General features: G+C 41.9%; 1 protein-coding gene across 1 annotated transcript in view; it reads right to left on the reverse strand.

The window, feature by feature from the left end:
- SLC17A6 (solute carrier family 17 member 6) overlaps positions 1-7,019 on the reverse strand; it is a 33,447-nt gene extending 26,428 nt beyond the window's left edge. The window contains exons 1-3 of the mRNA XM_013177644.3: positions 6,350-7,019; positions 3,181-3,433; positions 2,361-2,479 (exon numbers count right to left, since the gene is read on the reverse strand). Coding sequence (XP_013033098.1) covers positions 2,361-2,479; positions 3,181-3,433; positions 6,350-6,435 — 458 coding nt within the window. The 5' untranslated portion in view covers positions 6,436-7,019. The remainder of the gene's footprint in view (positions 1-2,360; positions 2,480-3,180; positions 3,434-6,349) is intronic.
- Between the last annotated feature and the right edge of the window lie 15,594 nt (positions 7,020-22,613).

A 22,613-nucleotide genomic window follows, 5' to 3' on the forward strand; every position in this document is an offset into this window, starting at 1 on the left:
GTGACACATTCAAGCTATGTCAACCCAATCTCTATAACTGGTTGCTAGACTGAATCTTTATGTCAAGCAAACTCTGTCCTGTACATTCTACAACTCCCTGTCAACAGCAAATTAAACTCACAAAACAGACCTTGACCCTCTTCCCAGTTTCCTTCCATGACACTCTTGGCAGTCGGGAGGCAATTTTTCTTTCATTCATGCTATCTTTCCAATGTAATCATTATCTCCTTCACTCCCAGGGAATGAATCATTCTCCCTGTTGAAAATCTCCATTTTTCTTCAGCTCAAGGCTGTTTCTCATGGATTGCCTTGAATCTGGTTATGCTAGTCTAGAGACTATTATTTTTTTTTTTTTATGTGAAGGACACCTGAAATTAGTTTTTCTGTATGAATTCAGACTTGCTGTGAATGTAAAGGAAAGCACTGATAGCACAAAGATATTCAGTGAGGATTAAAACAAACAAACAAAATGTTACTTGGCTGTTGTCCATCACAGGGTGAAGGGACCATCTGAGGCTGGAGCATGTGTAAAACAACAGAGGCTTTTATAGTAGCTCATATTCTAATGGTACTGTAGGCTTCTAAACCTATGTACCCACTGCTCGGACTTGTTCTGATGCAGGATTTCTTGGGAAAGGTATGGACATCAAGCTTTCCACCCTATTTTGTGTGCCGCTTAACCTTCCTGTCATTCTGTTTATTTCGAGCTGACCATGTAGATGTCAAAATCTGTTTGTAGCATTCAGGAACTAACTTGGGGTTTGGCCTCAGTGCCCTGTTATTCCAACCACAACTCAGCTCTCCATTCTATGCCATTGTTTTATCTGCAGACTAAATATAAATCACAACCGCTATCCGTATTTGACTATTTGCATCTACTGGCTGGCATGTAACAGGTAGTTCCATGTTTAAATCTGTGGTTTACATGGTCATTTGCCTTGTGTGGGAGTTGTCTCTTAGGCTTTCACAGTGCTAATAACTAATCACTCATCTATAAAATTGCTGAGTTAAAGTACATCCAAGTTAACAACTGGATCTGGTCTGCTTTCACTGGTGTAAATGTTCATGAAGAGAAGTTTGATTCACACCTGTGCCAGGTAGTGTGTTTGTACTACCGAGTTTTCCTGGGGATGTCCAAGCCATTGTCTTGCAAATCGTTGTAGTTACACCATTTTACATTTGGATTGATGTAAATTAAGGACATTGCTAGGGCAAATGAGGACAGACTTTTGTTTCTCTAAGTAAAATCCTGCAGTTTTAAGCAAAATTCCTGTTAATCTTCAAGAGTTACAGACTGTGCAAAGATGCAAAAACGGTCAAAGGAGGAGCCCTCTAGCGAGCTGTTAATTGTTGTTTGCAGTAGCCTTTTACGTTTGCGAACCATTGTCAAAAAGCTGGCACTCGTAAACTGACAGACAATGGACACACCAGTCTAATAAATGTGTTCTGGTTTTATTTGCCAAGGGAGGGACGTTAGAGTTATCCCAGTTCTGGAGGACCTGCCCATTAGTAAATGCTCGTTATTGTTAATGTAGGCATCTGTCTAAAAGGTATTTCCTTTGGAGAGTCTTTTGCCATAGCTCCCCTCTTTCTCCAGCAAATACAAGCCAGCTTTCTCCCCAGGCAATCTATCCTACCTTTGATGTTGCACACTCCTGAGAAGAGTTAAAGGTATATATTGCTGATCTTAGTATCCATTTGCACTTAGTTTGTAATTGTTTTGAAGAGTGGCACTAGGACCTTTGCTGTTTCTCCGAACGAGGAGCCTATGGCATTAAGTGTGGATGTGAAAGCCTCATGTGTCTTGAATACTCAGCGGATTTAATTAACAGGTAGAATCGCACCCTGGGTGCTTGAAAAATTGCCAGACACCATAGAAACGAGTCCTTAAGTCCCCGCACCATCTGCACTTTCCTTTCATTGTGTAGGTCTCATTGAAACATGTTTTTCGACCATTCGAAATTCATTTGTGTTAATGGAAAATTCCTGCCGATGCTTTTCCTTTTCATAGGAAAAAAAAAAATCATAAAATTCTTTCGTTCGGTAATGGAAAAAAAAATATCTTTCAAGCTTTGAAGCAATAACGAACCTCCGGGCTTGCCTCTGAATGCGGGTCTTCGACTGGCGTCGCCACAACCTCCCCAGCCAACTTTTTTTACGGGGAGAGGGAACTCCGCGCCCCCCCGGCCCTCTCCGGCAGGTAGCTCAGAGGCCCCCCATGCCCGAGCAGAGCACCCCGCCAGCTTCCCCCCCCCCCCCCCCCCCCCCTCGGGCCCCCCTGCTCCTGCACAGCGCCTGTCACTGGGACGGGGCCGGCTGCCCGCGGGGGCAAACGCGGGGAGGTTTGGGGCCGCTGTTACCTGTTCGCTGCCAGTCGGGACGAGATATACCCGCCGGGGATTTGGGTGATTATGTATCCCCAGAAAAAAGAGCCGTGGATCATGCCAACTGTTTCGGGATCCCAATTGAACTTCGCTTTCTTCCAGCGCAAGGGACCGGGAGAGAAGAAGAGAAACAGCAGAGGAAGGCTGTCATCGAGCCGGGATAACGCGCGCACCCGCGGCAGCTTCGGCCCGGGGTGCGACCCTCTCCCCATCGCAAACACTCCTCCTGCCCCCCAAATTCCCTGCGCCTCCTCCTGCCCCCCAGGCTCCCAGCGCCTCCTCCTGTCCCCCTTGCTCCGAGCCGCTTCAAAGCGAGCCTCGGCATTTGACGCCTTTTCCACGCAAATCCTTCCATCCCGGTGTTTTCAAACATTCCTTCACAACCTCCCCGGCTCCGTTACATCCGCTTGCGGTCGGTTGTTCGCTGTCCTCCTTCCCCCTTCCCTACAGTTATTTTACGAGATATCTGCGTTTTTCGAGGTTGTGTGCGACAAAGGAAAAAAAATAAAAATATCTGCCCGTAAATTGTACCGCAAAAGGGCTTTGGGCTGGGAAATGAAAGGGAAAAATAGGAACAGTCGGTGAAAAGCACATCCCCTACTGCAGCGGGATGCGAAGGGCGGCGGCGGGGCCGGGCAGAGCCGCGGGGGGGGCCGGGGAGCGCCGCGGGGCCGGGCCCGAGGCGGGGAAAGCGCCCCGAGAGCGGCGGAGCCTGGCTCGGCTGCGCTCGAGTGCCTGACCTGGGGCTGGGAATTGTACCGAGAGGCCAGAGGAGTTACGGGGGAAGGGTTCCCACCTCTTTAATAATTTTTCCTCCTCGGTGTATGGTGCTGTTATTGACCATGTCCACGATGGCCACTCCCAAGTTACATCGGATCCCGAAGGAAATGCAGAATCCCAGTCCACTCATGATGGCAATGATGTACCTCCGGGGCAGCCCGAAGCAGGTACAGTCGCAGAGCGGGGCTTTCTTCTCGGGCATTTCCATGGGCTTCCCATCTTCTGTCAGCTCGATGGTGTCCCCGGGCTTCTGCCGCTTCTCTAGGACTCTGCCCGACACAAGAAGGGAAAGTCAAACTCCGGCGCCAGCCCTGCCGCCCTGGCTGAATGCACGGCTACCTCGGGCAGCCGGAGGCTTAAGTTCACCGCTCCCCCCGCCCCTTTGGCTGGCCTTGGCTCGATTTGAGTGTTTACTCCTTGTTTTCCGTTCACCTTCAGCCGTTCTTCAGCTGTGACCTGTGGGAGTCACGATTAGTCATCCCCAGCTCCCCCCGCCGCCCCGCCGCAGAAACCCAGGGAGGAGCTCTAGCTGAGAATTGCTCATCTATCATTAAAGGCTTCTGCTTAAATATGTAGGGCGCATTAAGAAGACATCATCTGTAACCACTGCAGAGGCGCCATGTTGGGTAGCCCAAGAGGCATAGGCTGGAAACTAAAGCAGTCTTCTGGAGAAGGTTTTATTCTCTCGTTGCTGTACCAGAAACACCAAGGGGAACGGGCTTGGTGTGCATTTTGCTTCTGGTCTCGGAACAAAAGATATAGTAACAGAAGGGGTAGGGGGGGCAATATTGCTCCTTATTTTAGATTTGCAAAATGGCTGTCACATGCAGTGAAAGAAAACATGACTGTCTTTGGAGAACTGACATCTCCGGAGAAGTCTTTGCAAAAGATCGCATCTGCTCAGCGACATGTTGCGGTGTGTGATCTCTGGGCAGGTTTCACCTTTCCCGCTCAGCTCTAACCTCGACCTCATCGCTCCCACTTCCTTGTTTTTACACGGAATCCTATCTCCGAGAAACCAGTGTACAGGAATCTGAAGGGAACCGGTTGTTTGCAGCCATTTCCGATCAACAGAAAAATGCCGAAAAAAAAGAAATTAAATTAAGCACCAACCCTGTCATTCAAGAAAGGTGACTTAGAACATTGCGTCTCTTCTTTGGTGGAAAAGCTTTAAAAACATCGTGTGGATAATACGAAAGATCGGGTTTATCAAGCAGGTGCCCCATGCTGAATCTCTTAACCTTCTTTTGCAGTCACTGAGATGTTTAAAGGACAGAAACACTAACCGCTTCCATCCCAGCTCCATCCTCTTGAGGAGCGAGTACGTGATCATTTCCCAACACTCGGCACTCTCCTGGCACTGCCCTAACCCCACTGTAGGAGTGTTTTCTCACCTCAGAAGTTCTCCTCCGAGGAGCTTCTTTTTGAGGTTAACTCATCTGGCTAATGGGGCAGCAAGAATTAGCAGAATCAGGCTCAAAATGTTCTCTGTGTTTTGGAGCAAATGCAGAGATTTTCGCTAATAGTTACTCATTTAACATCGCGACGATTTTTTCTTTGCTGGGAGAATTATTTCCATGCTTTAAGACCGCATATTTTTTTTACTGTCTTAAAGTTGTAAATAAAATGCAGCACAATGTTCTTAAGTTAAAAAATTCGTTTGTGTGAATAAAGAATGATGTAGAAGTGTCTTCTCACCGAATGGACTTATCTGCGGTAAGACACTAAGGTGTAAGGGACGTGAAAACTATTTTAATTCTTAGAATAGGAAAAAAAAATAGTTCAGTCCTGTGCCTTGGAAAAAAAAATAGTAAATGGTGTATTTGTTTATTAACGGGGGAGTTCAAACGGAATTTTGCTGCAAAATACAAACCCTTTCTCCATTACTCACTGTACAATATAAAAAACAGTACCCATGTTCGTTTGTTTCATTTATATTTTGAAGAGTCTTTTAGGGAAAAAAAAAAAGAGTTTGTTTCCTTAATGATATTTTTAAGCAGCTTCTCTGATTACCTGTTATTCCTTTTTATTTTTCTGATTACTGAAGATGGTTTAAATAGGATGATGAAATGTAGGGCTTTCACTATGTTGTAGTTGGGTTTAGTTGTTCTTTCGGCTTTTCAAAATTGTACCTTTCCTGCTAAAATGAAAATTGTAATTTTGTCTTATCACTTTGCTGATATTTCCCCTTCCCCGAAAATGGCAGCAGAAGTTGTGACTCATGCTGTGGACCAGCCTTGTGCTTGTGCCCAATACTGCCGCATAGGTATGGAAAAAAGACTTTTACGTGACCTACAATAGGCAGATAAATCCGCAGTTAGCTTTAATCTGTAATTCGGGGAAATTTAGGGCTAATTTCTGGCACAGGGGGCGATCGAAAATACATTGGATTTTCACAGGCTATTCTCAAACGTCCTGGAGGTCACTGAAGTCACTAGATTGGATGGGGTACGATGTGTCAACTTTAGTACATACCCCTTTTATGGATGCGCGGATTTGTGTCTGTTTATCTGTGCGTACAGAGCTTAAAGATGGTAGAAACGTGTACACAGAGAAACATACTGTGATGCCGATGAGTTTAGCAATTGCAGTTGTGCATTACTTTTGTAAGACAAGTGGATGCTTCTCAATGCAGATGGATAAATAATTAAACACATCCATCTATATGTTTCAGCTTCAGAAGAAAAAAATCGTTCGGGTATCAATTATTTATACATCTCCGTGTTTATCTTCCTCTGACGACACATTACACAAGGGACAAGACTAATCGAAACTCGGAAAGATTATTATTATTATTTTTTAATGATTCGTAAGGGCAGCGATAAAGATCCTGCGACTACATTTCAAAATTAACACAAAGCAAAAATACAGGGAGCCGCTGTCTGCTGATCATGATTTGAAATAGGGTCCTGCTTTTGTGCGAGAAAGATGGGGTAATCTTTGGCTACATATTTACTGACACCATCTACGAATCAGATAGACAAGTTAGGAGGGTGCCATATTGAGAAGCTTCAGCACTAGTTTCCAGGATCCAGATTATATCAGCGATATCTAAACAGCTCCCAGCCCCTCCGCCACTAACCTCCCCAAAGCATACCTCTTCGTCCTCCTTCAGCAGCTGACGGTTAAGAAAAGCTTCCGATTATTTCTAGCAAATAGGCTCCTATAATAGATCTCAGTCTTACCTGTAGAGTTGACCAAGAGATTTTCCAGCAAAATTCTTCAATCCCTCCTTGCCAGGGGTCAAAATCCTTTGTTTTACCGACTCCATTCCTGCAGGGGTGCTCGCTGGATTCTGCTCTGCTCTGGATAGGGCACCGCTACGAGCAACGGTGGTTCATATTGGTTTAATCTCGTAACTTTCCCCCCCTCATGAAATGGCTATCAGTGCACCTCCGGGTAAAGGGAGAGGGAGAGAAAGCGTGCGCGCGTGTGTGAGAGAGAGAGGGAGAGGGAGAGACGGCGTGCGGAGCCGGGGGGGGAGAGGGCGAGGGCGAGGGAGCGCGCGTGTGTGCGGCAGCGAGCGGGAGGCTGAGAGCGCCACAGGCAGTCCCCGGCTCTCCGGGCAGCGCGGAGTTGCGAGGCACGGTCAGAAAGTCTCCTCGGCCCCGCGGGCTTCAGAGGTGGCGGGCTCGCGGCGTGCCATGCCCGGCTGGGAGGGGACGGAGCCCCCCTCGCGGGAGCGTTTCCAAGAAATCTCCGTTTGGCGCTGGCGCTTTCCCCGGCTGTAAAGCCAGAGGGGGAGGGGTGCTGTTGGCCGCGGTAGGCAGGCAGCCCGAAATTCCCCCTTGGCTACAGCCGCCGGAAGGCGCGGAGCGCCGGCCTGTGCGCTGCTCCCGCCCCACCGCCCCACCGCCCACCCGCGGTTCGCGCCCCGAGGCGGCGGCGGCGCCGAGCGGCACCCCCAGGGCGCTGCGCCCCGTCCTTCAGCACCGCGGACAGCGCCGCGCCCCTTCAGCACCGCGGACAGCGCCGCGCCCACTCCGCGCCGCGGGCGCCCGGGGCCGCGCCCCCGCCTCCTCCGTCCGGCCCCCGAGAACGGGGGGCCCCGGACGGGCCTTGTGGGGACCCCCCGTTCGCCCCGGGACTTGGGGCGAGACAGGGCGAGCATCGCTGCTCCGCCGGGCGCGCGAAGGACATGGCCTTGGTGCAGTCCGCCGCGCTTCTGGGGAGCAGGGCGTTAGCTGCAAGTAGTACTGCTCTTGCTATAAGTGGGTAACGTCCATTTGGAAGGTGTATTTATCTCTATATCCATATTCGCTTGCGCAGCTTATTTTATATCACATTAGGCATTTCTTAGCGACTGCTTTCTCTTAAGCACTTACTATTTTCACATCTTTTGTGTCCTCTGCGTTCCTGCATCGCAATAGGCCAGTGCAACATCTAGACTTGATATGTGGTATTTTCAGCACTGGTATGAGCGTGGCATATTCTGATAACACAGTTAGTTTTCTTCCCAGAATCTAGCAGTAATTTTCTGACTTTAATCATTTTGCACTAGATTGCAGAAGCAAAGCATGTTATTTCTTTCTAAGTCATATCCATTATATTTCATACTAATCTTAAGGTTTCTGTACATTTGTTAATTACAAAAAAAAAAAAAAAAAAGTGTAACTTGTGTTCTAAACAATTTTTTTCCTAAAATTATTAAGCTCCTTCACTTGCCTAGTTGGTGACAAATTGTAAACAGTGTATATTAAAAGTAAGACTCCCCGAGGAAAATGCATGTTGTAGCTGCAGTATCCTAAAAGCAACTGCTCTTTGGATTTATATAAATATTTTTTTCTAATGTTGCCCTCTGGTGGAGGGTTAATGAAATTTTACAGCAGCAATGCACGTTTATACATAAAAGGCCAATTATTTTAATACTGAAATTTCCATAATGACTAATCTCTGTAGAATTTCAGTATTTCAGAGTTGTAAAAGAACAACAAAATAGTACAGCAGAAAATATATTAAAACTATATGTAATTGAAACGCTGCTAATTAGCATCATAACATAGTGCTATTTTCTACACCATGGTAGTTACTGAATGTGGTTTTCAGCATAGTTTTCCGTATGGAATCGTTATTACCATTGCACTGTTGGAAGGATTTTTTTTCCCAGTAAATGCAAACCTGGACAGTTATATAAGCAAGTCTTCCCAGTGTTTGTGGCTCCAGTGTGCCATTGCAGATGCTCAAAGGAAACCTGTGTACATAGTTTTTTTTTTTTTTTCTGAGGGGCACAAAGAACAAGAGATAATTTAGTAGGGGTGAGACGGGTTTGGATTCCATAAAGCAAGCCTTTCAGAAAACTACTGAGCACCTTTTTTCAGCTGGAATTTGAGATTGTAAAGTCTGCAGAGCAAGGGTGTTTCATTTCTTTACACACTACATCCAAGAAGGAGCTCTGGCGCTCTTTTAGAAAGCTCAGCTCTGACATTGGTGCCATGGCTCAATGTAGCAGCAGTAATTATAATTAAAATAATAACATTTAATAGGTGAATTATGACTGATTTGGAAAAGAGAAATAATCTATCATACCAACTGCAAATGGATTTAAAGGCCAGATAAGACATTCCTGGTTACAGACGCTTAGCAGAGGAGAATGAGTCTTTAATTGTATGAAACATGCAGAATAGCAAATAACCTTGGGATAGTAAAATGCTATAGTGAATAGGCTGCTGCTGTAGCCATTCAAAGCAGGAATTTTATGACTATTACATACTATATCCAGGTATTACTGAGTCACATCCTGATCCAAGTCAGCTGTTGTGGTTTCAGATGAGGAACTAATAAGAACAGTAGAAAGTGAATGTCAGTAGCGTTGTAAAAGATGTCCAGACTTGTCAACTTTTTAATCATTATTTATTAATTATTTAATTTTGGTAGAGTAAGCTATTTCTAGATGAAACAACACATAACAATATGTTATCAATATTGTTAGCAATAATTATTTCTATAATGAATAACTGTCACATACACACTCCTCTCACAAAAGGCCTAATTCAAACTCAATTGAAATCATTGTGAGTTCTTTCCACTGGCATCAGGGGCAGGTAAAATGGAAGAAAATTCATCATGGAGAAAATTCTAGTCTCGCTGTCACTGCTAAATGGTCACCTATTGCCCATAAGCAAAGAAATTCAGTCAAAAGCCACCCAGTAAAAAAACCACACTTTCCTGAGAAAGCACTAAGACTGTCTGAGGGATATTAACATAACATATAACATAACATAACATAACATAACATAACATAACATAACGTAACGTAACATAACATAACATAACGTAACATTAGTAGATCCAGCAGAATGCAGCAGATGCCTGCAGTTTTTCACATGGGGGCAGAAAGCTGATTGTTTAATCGTGAAATCTTGTAATTAGATAAAACGCTCTTTGTGTGATAAGATTTTCTTTTTCTTTTGCTTGTTTGAAGGCTAAAGGACTGAGTCCTTACCTGTCCTTTTGTTTCTAGAAATAGTCCCTTTATACAAGTTTCTGACTGGGCTATTTCAACAAATTAAGCAAAAACAGATGAAAAATTATAACTGTGGTTGTTTGCTAAGTTTTTTATGTTACTCCATATCTAATCTCATTTTTTTCTATAATAACCCTCTGAATAGGTTCTAAATATAGCATAATCCATTTAGAAGACTACAAAATCTACACAGCAATATACATTTATCTTCCCTAAGATTTAGTTTTTCTGAAGCAAACTACACCCAAAGCTAATATTTTCATTGGTTATACATTCCAGTAATTTAAAAATGCAATTTTCAATTTCATTTTTGACCTTACCTTTGCTGCTGATACACTACAGTATGGATTTGCTCTTTCCTAGGTGTCAGGCACACAGAGGTTCCAAATGAATATATATTTTGTGATCCGTTTTTTAAAATAATCGTATGCTCATCACTTTAAACTCTTATGATCACATACATTCAAGCTAAGAGATTTTGTCTTCCCTATCTATTAAAAGGCGACACAGTACTTTTCTTACTGATACAGTCTTGACTTTGGAAATAAATTATGATTGAGAAACCTTAGTTATGTCGTTAAATGTATGTCTGTAATGTTGAGTCACTTGGGACTGAGGTAGCATAAACATGCCTCAAAAGTCATGATTTAACTCCTGCTTCTGTTTATGGCAGTTGTCCATTGAATCTGATGGAATTTGATGTCACCTTCAAATAAATTTGTTACTTTCTTTGGGACCATGGAACCGCAAAAGCCCAAAGCAATGCTAAAATAAAGATCTTGCTTGTCAGGCCACAAGGAACAGCTTCTTCGTTTGTTGTTGTTGGTGGTGGTGGTGTTTGTTTGTTTCTTTTTTTTTTCTTTTTCTTTTTCCCATGAAACTTTTTTTCCATAAACTGTTTCTTGAAACTAAATATTCAGTCAAGATATTCATTGTTTTAAGCATATAAAATATTAGTGTTAACTCTAATGGCAATACCTGCATTTCACATAATCCAGGGTGTGTTCGGCTCGTGTGTAGCAAAGGCAGCTTTCATTGTCATATTGAGGCTGTTGCTTCAGCCCTCTAGTGGTAAAAGCCTCTAAAGCACTGGGTGATACTAAATTCTCATGTATAACTATTGCATGGTAGGAAATTTTCTGGTTACTTTGCATCAAGATTTATTTATTTCCTCTCTTCTCCTACTCCTGTTTAAAACCTCATTTGTTTTTTAATATAGCAACGAGATTTAAAATAAAAAATCTAATAAGCATTCATCCGATAGTAAATCCCCTTTAAATTGCCAAAGCAATGGTATTGGTATTATTTTTTTAGTGTTTATTTATTTATTTATTTTTGATACATCTGTGGAGAAATTTGACAGTGTAGGATATAACTAATCTTAAAAGTAGATGTAGATGCTTATCTTTTTACCTGATATTACAGGAACATCTGTTCCTTTGAATTCCTGTACTGCTCCATGAGTTAAATGCAAAGGATCCCTAAGGACATCAAGCCATCTGTCATGTTACGCAGACAGAAAGGCACCTACCTCAGGGGGTGAAACGGAGTAACAATTCTCTCAGTACTCAGGAAAGCTATGCAACACTTGGTGAGTGGGATGCAATTACCCACAATGAAACCAAGCCAAGCATTGAAGCATATTATCCTATCTTTTATTAATATGATGCTTAATGATCTTTTATATCATTAATCTATCATTATTTTATTGTTCCGTCTTGTCCACCATTGGACTGTTTAACAGCATAGGCAAGGCTTTTACACAGGAGTTATAGTCAGGTCTGTTTTCACTGTTTTAAAACCGTGGGGCAAATGTACAAACTGAAGAACGGATTATGGGGCCTTTTATTGCTAGAACTAGAAAATCAGAACCATCTTTTCTAAGGCTGCAGTAGTCCTCTCTTTTCTGTTGACTTGTCTCTTAACATTATTTTAAAATGTATTAAGAGAAGTTTGGGGAGGAATTGCCATTGATTCAGATCACAGGGTACACAAATGTGAACAGGGCTCAAATCTGTTACAGACTGTCATTCAATAGGCTAACCATTTAAAGAGATACCAAAAAGAACTTCACATACATCATTTGATCAGGAAACTATTCCTGGTGGAAGAACAAACAAACAGACAAAACAGACAAACAAACAAACAAAACAACTCTTAGTGGATATTTGAAAAAGAGTTGTGGTTAGTATAACAGGGAACTGACATCTGAGTTTGTGGTCGGACTCATGGACTAAAGTGCTGGGTCAGGGACTGATTTCACTGCCTGAATTTGCCAGTCAGTTTTTCCATGCCTCAATTTCTTGCATGTGAAGGATGGTGAACAATCCCTCTTTGGGACAAATATTGATTTATCCATAGACTTAATTAAACCAATGTATATGAAATGCTGCATGAGAAAAATGTATGGAATTTCTATTACATGTAAAGATGTTTCTCCATGGAGAAACTCATATGTAAAACTGTAATTAGTAAACTACATCCACAAAGCATAATTTGCTGGTGATACAGACAGGCAACACATTTCATCATCACCACTAGACTCTGCCAGAAGAGGTTCACTTGTGTATTTTCAGCTGCTATGTCATCGCTTTTCTATGTAGAAGGATATTGAAACAGTGCGTAACTGTAGCAATAATAATAAGGAGGAAGCATATGTTTTTAGTTGATATTTGGGGTCAGTGGAGTCTTGTGGAAAGGTATCAATGATTCTCTTGTCTTCTCAGGAACCAGGTTTTTCACATAGAGAGACTTCCCTTTGTCCTGTATTTCCTTCATGTTTCTTTTCTTGACAAGCTGACAACCATCACATGAATTCAAGACTGAATGTGATCATATATCATCTCTTTAGTTTCTGTGGAATCAGCCCCGTATAGTCATCTCTAATCTGGATCCAAACTAGGAAAATAAGGAATCTGATGGGGTTCTTATGTCTTACATTCACATCTGCATCAAATCACACTAATTCAAGATAGCAATGCCAGCATATCCTCAAATAACTAGTATTTTAGTCAAAGGACTCTCATAATTTTATTTATAATAGAAAATCAAATATGAACATCAGAGTGAACGTGTCTGACTTTCTGAGGCACTGTTTACCTGTCTTCAGCAATCCTAGCTTTATCCTACTTCCTCCTCACAGCAGGACCTATTCAGGACATATGTGAACTCCAGTTCTCCCCTGCATGTTCCTTAATGCTTTCCTGTCAGCACCCTTAGTTCCTGTCATGTCATCGGCATGCCCTTTTTCTCTCCCTTATTGTGTTTCATTTATTTTTCTATAAAAAAATGCTTTGGGTAAACTATTTTTTTCTGGCACTTGTAGGGAACTCTTAACTCTGGGGCTTCAATGTTTCTGGCCAATTTGACTGAAATAGGTTCAAAGTGTTGACAAAGGGAAACTGACATAATGAATTGTGCAAGTCTCATTTCATTAGAAAGCTAAACATAAACAATCCGCTCTTGATGTTGTTGCTTTTGTTGATCTCAGGTCTCATTGAGAGTGGAAGGTGTCCCTGATAATACTTTCGAGAAACAGATCCTTTGCTTTGTATAAATCACAAAGGTCTCACCTGTTTTATACAATACATATTTTAAAAGATAAATACTAGATACTAGATACCTTCTAAATATAAATATAAATATAAATATAAATATAAATATAAATATAAAAATATAAATATAAATATAAATATAAATATAAATATAAATATAAATATAAATATAAATATAAATATAAATATAAATATATAAATATATAAATATATAAATATATAAATATATAAATATACTAAATACTAGATACCTTCTTAGGACAATATGCCCATGCATCTGAAAGCATAAAAGTCCAAATGTTCTTCTTCTTACCACGAGATACAAAGGAAAATCAAAGACTGTAAAAACTGTTGAGGTAATGTGAGCACAGAGAAGCTATTCCTGTTGCTGTACTGAGTACCCAAGATGTTCCTCCTCCCTCCAAAACATTAGAACAGTACATAATTCAAGATGACAGGAAAACCTCTGCTTTATTTTAGGGCACTGCTAATGAGTTCAATGGTGATTACACTGCGTTCCACGGGATGCGGGGAAGATCAGGGTATCACATAGCTAGCTTTATGCCAAAGCACTCTACCAATCCATTTCAAAACATCTGTGATCTCTAAATGTAACTAAAATATCAATTTCTCAATTCAGATCCCTTTTCTAAATGTCAGAGGGAACACCTTCAAGTTTAGACTTCATATGCATTTCATTTCATTTAATTTCATTTTATAATCTGCCATTTCAGTGGAAATATTTCATATCTATCTTTTTCTTATTGTTTGTTATAAATAAGTCATCACACATCTGATGGATTAACTACTTGATGCCACTGGAGGAAGCTGTGGCTCCAAGTGTGCTGCATAATGCCATGGGATGATTCTAGCTTTGACAGCTATATTACAGTGGCATAGCTCTGGCAGGAGGAGGCTCTACAGGTGCAAGCTGAAATGAGCATTGTGCTTCTGGACCCTTATTTTACATCTTACTTTATATATATATAAACCTTCTGCCCTTTGCAGGCCCAAGATTTGCTTATCTGTCTCTTAAGTTGGCGTTTTAATTCTGAAAGCCAGAACACACTTCTCTGCCATTTGGTTTTCAGCCCAGCAGTCCTCGCCTGAGCAGCTGACACATATGGGCCCATCACCATGGACTTTTGCTGCATCACATCTGATTATTACGACTCACGTTCTGTAGCTGAGGAGCTTCCTGGCTACTCCTGTGACAAAGACTTTCTGGCTGCTTTCCTTTTTTACCTAAAGGGCACCGTCCAATAGGCAGTTTTTAAATGGCCTATTTTCTCACAGCTGGAGAAGCGATCGGTTTTACCATTAATGCTGCCTTTCTATGCTATGGTGTATGAGCTATGAACCCCACTCTGTTTGTCAAAGCCGATACTGGAGTGTAGATAGAAAGATCTTATGAGACAGTGCTAGCTATTTTGTTTTAGTGCTACAGATACTTCTCAATACATTAGAAAATAACAATTGAAAGGAGAAAAGACAAATGTCAAAGTCTCTGCTTGGGCTATACCCCTCCGTAAGTCAGCAGGAGGCATGTCTCTGTGGAGTATCAAGAAGGGAATGCAGGATTTGGCTTTCTGCATGGAACTATCTTTAAAGTGCATGTTGCATTTTACCAGCAGGCTATCTTTAGCTAACAACCCCCCCAGACACTTTCACATCCTCTACAGTTTCCTTGCAGAAGTGATGCTAGTTCCTCAAAAGTCCTCTCACCATTTGGTTGTTCTAAAGCCCTGCCGAGGAATGCGTATTTCTTAGATACTAAGCCTGCTTTGCTAATGAAAAATGTGCATTACACTACAGCCAAGCAAAGATCAAGACTGAGTTGTGTATAAATATGAAAGAATATGAGCACAGTTCTATTGCTGTTTGCCAGATGTCCTGAGATCACACCCTGGGGGCTGCAGCTAGGTAATTAATTTCTGCAACACATAACTTGTTAAATTTAGCTGTTTGTTTTCATGTTCTCTCTCACTTAATATTTTCCTCCAGTTCCAAACTGTAGGTCTTGCTTTATATACAAACTCCAATAAAATAACCAGGGCTATTTCCAGGAAAAAAAAAAAAAAAAAAAAAAGGAAAAAAAATATCTAAATTCTCTTGCACTGATCTGAATCATGGCATATGTTTTCTACACAGATGAATTTTTTCTCCTTATCATGATAGACTTCTAACTCTTTTGGTAAGGAAGGTGCAAGCTGTACAGAACTGGAGGCTCCATCTATTATGTCTATCTTTCTGTAGATACAAATGAAAGGGACCTGACAGTCAGCAGTACCATGCTCAGGACAATGTTTCTCCCACCCCATCTCCCCACCATCTTCAGGTCCAATGCAAAAAGTCACCTTTAGGACTAGATTTTGGCAAGGTTTTGTGTACCTCCAGTTTTCAGCTTCTCTATTGCAGATTCAGCTTCCCAAACTGGAATCAGGAGTATCAGCTAGAGTAGTTGATGATTTCCTTTGTGCAGAATGCTGGTGGTTTAATTTTAGTTTGGTTTTGTTTTGTTTTATGCGTTTATTTATTTTGGTGTGATGTATATATCATTCAAAGTTGGTCTGAGACTGCCAATTCATTCACAGCTATATGTTGGTAGGTACTCCTTTCTTTTTCAGTGTTTTCTGCTTTCTGAAGGGCTGGATGCATCAGAATCATTACAGTGTCTACCTTTTGTGGCCTACGGAATGACAGGGTTCATGGGTTTTGGACTTTCTATTAGAAATAATAATATAATCATCAAAGCTCTAAAATAACTACAGATCCCCAAACAGAATGGCTGGGAAATGAGTAGTCTCTGAAATCCATTCTGTCAGTCACATCTTTTTCTCTTCCACATTCCTGTTTGCTGTGAGGCCCCATGGCTCATGGAAACACCTTTCCCTGGAGGTGCTTATCTTTAATAAAAATCTCCACTGAATCCATGAGTTCAATCAGTCTCATATTACTGCATCACTCTCAGCCAATCGAGCTGGTCTGCTTGCACAGACAAATTTTCTTGGCTAGCTGCCACCTTCTTTCCATTTATGACAAGCATATTAATCACCTTCCGAATGGTGCATGCTTCATCATCAGTGCACATCATAAATCACTGAGAGGTACTTTTGCATCTGGTTAACATTACACCTAAGGGCTTCACGCAGCATATTGCTGTCCCAGTCTACCTGGGCATCTTTCCTTCACTCACATCTTCTACCTTGAGTAGTGTTTTCCAAAAGGCTTCATAAATCAATTGCTTGTCTTTCAAAAGCTGCCCTATACTCTGCAGCACTTTTAATAGACTTCAAAATGATTCTCATTAATCCGGCTTCACTAAAAGGTTGGGTGACCACTTATACAGCCTGAAGGAAATGGGAAAATATGACCAGTGAGGGAAAGAGAGGGCAGGATTCTCTCCTGAGCCCATGTGGGGTACAGAGAAGGTCAGACAGCGTAAAAAAGAGACCAGGTTTCTCTATAAAACTCACTTTCAAGGAACATGATCGTCAATACAGTAGGACTTTCTCACGAGTTCTAGCATATTTGCAGGAAATCTCTACAATGATGCAAGTTCTGGAATTGCTTTCCCACACCACAGGCTGGTTATCAGCCTGAAAACATACTGTGACTAGGTCTGTCGTGGGGGGCAAAGGGGGTGTCCTTTTCACATATATTTCCTCTTTTTCCAAAATGCTCTATGCCTCATTTTCCCATCTAGTCCCCATTTCCCTGTAGTAGGGTGATGAGCAGTTTACAGACCCGGGGGTTCCCAGAATATGCATGAATGTTTGTTCAGCAGGAGGAGTGGGATGGCTGATGAGCGGGACAGCTGAATCACCTTCTTCTCCAAGCTTTTTATTAATTTAATCCTCGTTATTTTGCCAAAGACCAGAGGGACATAAATAGAAAAAGATCACTTTCAAAATTGAAATAATTATGAACACTTGATCACATTGCTAAACATTTAGGCCCAACTCTGATATTTGTAACAAATGCTTAAACAAAGTTTAACTTCATCGGTTTTGCTGCTATTCACTACTCCAAGAGGAATCAGGCTCCGAAGTTCTTTGTTCCCTGTGCATCAGGAGGGAGGGCTGAGTAAAATGAGCACGCACAACCTGAGTGTTGGGACTGGTGACTCAGTCTTGCAGAACAAGACAGAAGATTGAGAATCTCAAGAAGCAGAAAACTTTTTGCCTTTGATGATATCAAAAATAGTGAAAACTTCTGTTCTTATTATTTTAAAATACTCCCCAAAGCACACTTAATCATGCATATAGAAAATCTTGTATGATTTAAAGCTTTTTTAGCTTAAAAACTGTCAACATAGAAGTTTTTTTTTGTTTGTTTTTTTTTTTTTTTTTGAAATATCCTATTTTAGAAAAAATGGGTTAATAATCTGGAAAGAAAGCCAAAGGAATCATTTCATTTGTCAAAAATGAAGGGTTCAAAATGTGCTAATTCATTTCACTGTCATTTTAAATAGTACATGTGATATATGAAAACAGTAACAGAAAATAAATGAACAAATCTTGATGAAGAAATCAGTTGAGAGTCTTCAAAAGAAAACTGTGAAAGCATGATATTTTTCAAGGGTTTAATTTTTCTGCTAGCTCTGTTCATTGCCTATTTCACATTATTCAACATTAAAGAATATTCAGGGTTGGAGATGGACGGTTTCATCACCTGCAGTCATTTTGTATGATCCTTCGGATTGTCTGAATCAATAGACTTTAGAATACAAGCATTGGTGTCAGTATATGGTGTAATCCCATCTCGGAAAGGCAATCAGGTTTTGCCATTGATTTCAATGGCAGAAAAGTTCTTCTCTCTTCAGCTAATGCTGCAGGAGGATGGAGTTATAATGAATCTACGTATGTCCTCAGTATCTGGCTTTTCTGAATTGTGCTCTTCCAGAAAGAGGAGGCTACTCTGACGGCAACATATTCTCCAAATTCCCCCCCAGCTAAGGAGCAGAAGGAAGGATTGATGCAAGCATTTAGGCTGCACGCTGCCATCCCCGGAAAACATCCACCCCCTCAGTGAGTGCCACCATGCTCTCAAATGGAAGCACATCTTTCTGCACAAGTGTTAAAGGAAATAAGGGAAGACAAAAATGATCAGAGTGGAGAACTGGAGCCTGGTGAGTTTTTCCTCTTAAGAAAAGGAAAGGAGGGCTCCGTTTGTCAGGGTACTGATGCTGCTGCAGTTAACAGTAGCAAATGCCAACAAAGAGCAGTAGGCAGCCAGAAACTGCGCAGGAAAGGAGGAGCGTGAGAGAGGAGAACCTGGAAACTGTGTAGATGGAGCAAATATTTCTGCTGTTCGGAGATGTCTGAGCGACTAGTGCACTGGTCGGCATGGCTAGCCGTTGTCCATATGGAGAGGCAAACCCTATGGAGATAAGTCCTGTGAACAGTATCCAAGGTGGCATCTGCATTTCAACAAAACCGGTCTCTTTTTCTGTCCAAATGCAGAGACATAAAGCATGCTGATTCCACTTCACCTGACAGAAGTCTGCTCTCTGCATTGCAGCTAGCATGAACATCCTATGGCTGGTTGTATCTGTATTGCCAGTTTTGAGAAGAGACTTATGGTAGGACTGGCTTCATTTTTTTTTAGGTTTTTGACATTTCACTGGCAAATCACGATTTTCTGATCAAAGGCATTAAAGTTAACAGAAAAATTCCTATCTGCTTCTTTGGATTGGCCTTCCCTTTGGATTGGCCCTGCCACAGCAACTCTGGGACCACTTCAGCACTCTTTAAAAAGCAACAAAGAATGTGTTCTTTGAAGACATCGATCGTGTAGCATTTACTTTTCCTGTGCTAAATAATGTCAACCCTTTTCCAGGATACAGGCTTAATTATAAAGCTTCTGAATGACTGAGAATTTTGTGCAGTTGTGCACAAACAACTGGCATTTATTTTGGAATTAAGAAACTCACCACGATAGTTTTCTAGGAAGTTGTAATTGTTCCTTCCACAAATGAAACCAACAGTACCTAGCTCAGCATTTGCCCCAGCCTCATCATACACACTAAGCTCTTTCACAAAAGTGCTTACTCCTGCGACTGTCCTTGTGCCCAGGAATGAGTCAGGTCCCTGGAAACAAGGGATGCATGAGTAAATCACTGGTGGTGTGTGCAGGAGAAGGGGGGCTGCTCTGTGCACAGGGAGGTGTGGGGTTACGCTGGATGGACGTCTGAAGCAGAATTTACCCTTGCACTGGAAGTGAAGCAAATGCTCCAAACGCTTTCTTTGCATTTAATTTCTTCCAGCTGCAAAAGTAGAAGGAAGCCTGCTTTTCCCTCCCCCTCAGAATCAACCTCTTGGATGCCCCATTTCAGTTCCTGTCTTAACTGCTAATAAAATTGGCTCCTCTCTCCTAGGCAGGGGAGACTTGCTGACAGACTAGCACTTACATTTAAAGGCTTATACACATCTGAGTATTAACAAGTGTCCATGTTTCTTTACATGGCCTGGCTTCAAGCCTGTCTCTTGCCTCAGTTTTTCTGTCTTCTCCAGTTCCTGAGCCATTACACCGCCATTTATTCACCCTCCCCCTTTTGAAAATAAGGTTGTTAATAAGGACTTCATAGTTCCTTGCTAAAATCAGTTCCCTGTAAAGTTCAGCAGATAACTTTAGCACTTGGAACTTACAGAAAAAGTACAAAGCAGGTTTCTTTCTGTGTTGACCCTCTATGCGTGTCACCTCCTTGAACTCCAGTCACAGTAGTGACCCCATTAACTGTATCATTTTACCAGGGAGAGTACGTTCATTTGATGAAGAAGTTGAATGTTGTTCATTGATACATGGCAGCTTGGCACATTATGGCATCCTCTAATTATACATGAGTCATCATGACAGGCTCGTTGTAGCCACAGAACAATTTGATATTTTGACGAGTGCCCAACAACAATGTAATGAAAAAGCATTGAGCAGCTTATTGCTGAACCGTGAAACACACAGGATCTCGTTGTTCCCTCTCTCAGAGCAGGAGATTTTTCTATTTATAAATCTTTGTGAAAATCCCTTTATGATGGTATAACAGACTGTTCCATTAAAAAATGGAAGAAAGGAAAAAAAGAAAAAAAAAAAAGAGTGCTGGAAGGTTTGCTTTTTCCTAAGAGAACACCCCAGACACACCCCACAGGATCATCTGTCATTGTTCCTTTGGCATGAACCTACACATGCCAGCTTCAGTGGCATTGAAGTGGCAGGAAACATCATTAAAAAAGGGTGCTTTGAGTTCTTGGCCGAGATACAAGGAATATTTCTTGCAATGTTCATGCAGTTTGGGATCCGGACACGTGCACCTCACACTCTGCAGCATCTTGGGAGGATGCTCTGGAGGCACACGAATTGCATTTCTATTTGGGAACCAGAAGCCCATGCAAGGAAGACTGTTAGCAGATGAACGGAAGCGTGACCTGGCACCTAGGATTCAGTGTTTGCTAGTACTGCCACTTCTGAGGAAGCCAAAAAAGCTGTCATGATACAGAAGCAATGCTATGTGAAAGGGGAAAAAGCAGGGAATCCTTCCTGATTGTAATACACTCATAGCTTGCTTACAGCAGCATGATGTCTAGACACCTTGCAGCACAGAATTGCTGGTACTGCTAGCGGTCGCAAAAATAACAATTGCCATCATATATACGGTGAGCTGTATTTTTGTAAACCTCTTGGACCACCTACTGCAGCAACTTTTTTAAATCTGGATTTCACAGTGAAATTTTGAATATTTGGCCACATTGGAAAATGGTAGCAAAATTTTCATCAGTATAGATGGACCCAGGATTTTAGCTGAAGAATAATATAGAGACTACAACCAAAAAACAGGCTCAACCGTACCATGATTGTTTGCTGTCACTCTGCTAATATGATAATGTCAACAGAAATGTTTATTCGAGAGAACCCAAGAGCAAGAACATCTGTTGTGATGAGGCTCTAGCAAGGCAGAGAATCCAGCCTTCAGTTTTTCATACTAAAATGTTCTCTTTGGAGTATTTCTATTCCTCCTCTGAAAACATCAAAAGAGCCACCTAGCATGCAGCCCATGCTTCTTGAACATAGGCCTCCTGTTACACTGCTGCAAGAACTATTTGAGACAAATTAGTAAAAGCCGTCAGCACAAGAGATGCATGTGGCCAGGGGCAATCTGATACAGAACTTTTCCAGTGTCACTTTTCATTGCTGCAGATGGTATGGTCCAGATACCTAGCCACATCAAGCATTTCAAATGCACTCTGGCATAGAAAGAACACGGTGGTAGTGTTTAAAAGACTCATTTATGTAATGTCTCTTGACTAGAGAAATAGTTCTGCTGTCCCGTACATCATTCAGGGTGAAAATACACTGCTGAATTCCCTTTATGTCTGGCTGTAAAATGGCGGGCCACTGGGAACACCAGGTGCTTGCATTTCTTTGTTGTAGCAAACAGTGCTCCTGCTGCAATGCCTACAGACAGTTACGGTGTGTGCCTGGAAGGAATACCTGGAACAGAGCAGGGACATTTGGAAATCACAGCAAGATAATACTGTGCTTGTTTTTTTCCCTCTTCCTTTTGTCTGTCCGTCCATCACACTGAGGCTGTGTAAATGAGCTCTGGGAGAAGGAAAGCTCTGGTGAGGGGCGATGCTTCAGCGTTACAATCAGCTGAGCGACCCACAGTGGTGTTTCACCGAGGCTGCTTCAGATGTGCACCCCTGTGAAGAGCACCAGAACGCAGGGGTTTGCTTATGGTGTGTGAGGGGAGTGCCCGTGTTGTGGGAAGTGAGGGCTCACAGCACACTGTTGGAGCATCGGCTTTGTAGGCATTAGGGTATACACAGCTCAATACAAACAGCTGAAAAAACTGTACACTGTGATAACTCATAGACTTCATCCATTCTTACAGTAGCACATATGTAAGTAGAAAGAGGTCTTGTATGTATTTGCAGCTCAATTTGTAATCATGGGACTTGTAGATCTAATTAATTCTTTAGCTGCTCTGCTTCTATAGCAAACCAGCTTTATTGCTTGACTGTCCCACCTTTTGTTGTTTGGCCTTTAAACACAGCAATTTAAACATGGCTGGCTAAAGGTGTCATTCAGAGGAGTGTATATTTCAAGTAACTCCATGGTCTTTTACAGCCATTGCCCTGTCTTTGGGCTGCACACATTTATATCAGAGCCTGATACCAAGAGAACAATGATCATCCTGAAAAGAGCCATCATGCAGACAAACATTACCATTTAAGCAAGAGCACCAGTGCTTTTAGTTTAATACCTTCATTACTGCCTACATCTTCAGATTAAATTACATAATATATTAAAACGCCACCTGAGTTTAAATCTCTCTCTTTATTTCTCCTTAGGCTAGATAGATATGTAACATTTGACCACAGAATTACTGAGGTTTCTATTCATTTCTGGCAGCAACCATTCAGCTAATGCACAGGA

The sequence above is a fragment of the Anser cygnoides genome, chromosome 5 (genome assembly GCF_040182565.1).
Source record: "Anser cygnoides isolate HZ-2024a breed goose chromosome 5, Taihu_goose_T2T_genome, whole genome shotgun sequence".
NCBI lineage: Eukaryota > Metazoa > Chordata > Aves > Anseriformes > Anatidae > Anser > Anser cygnoides.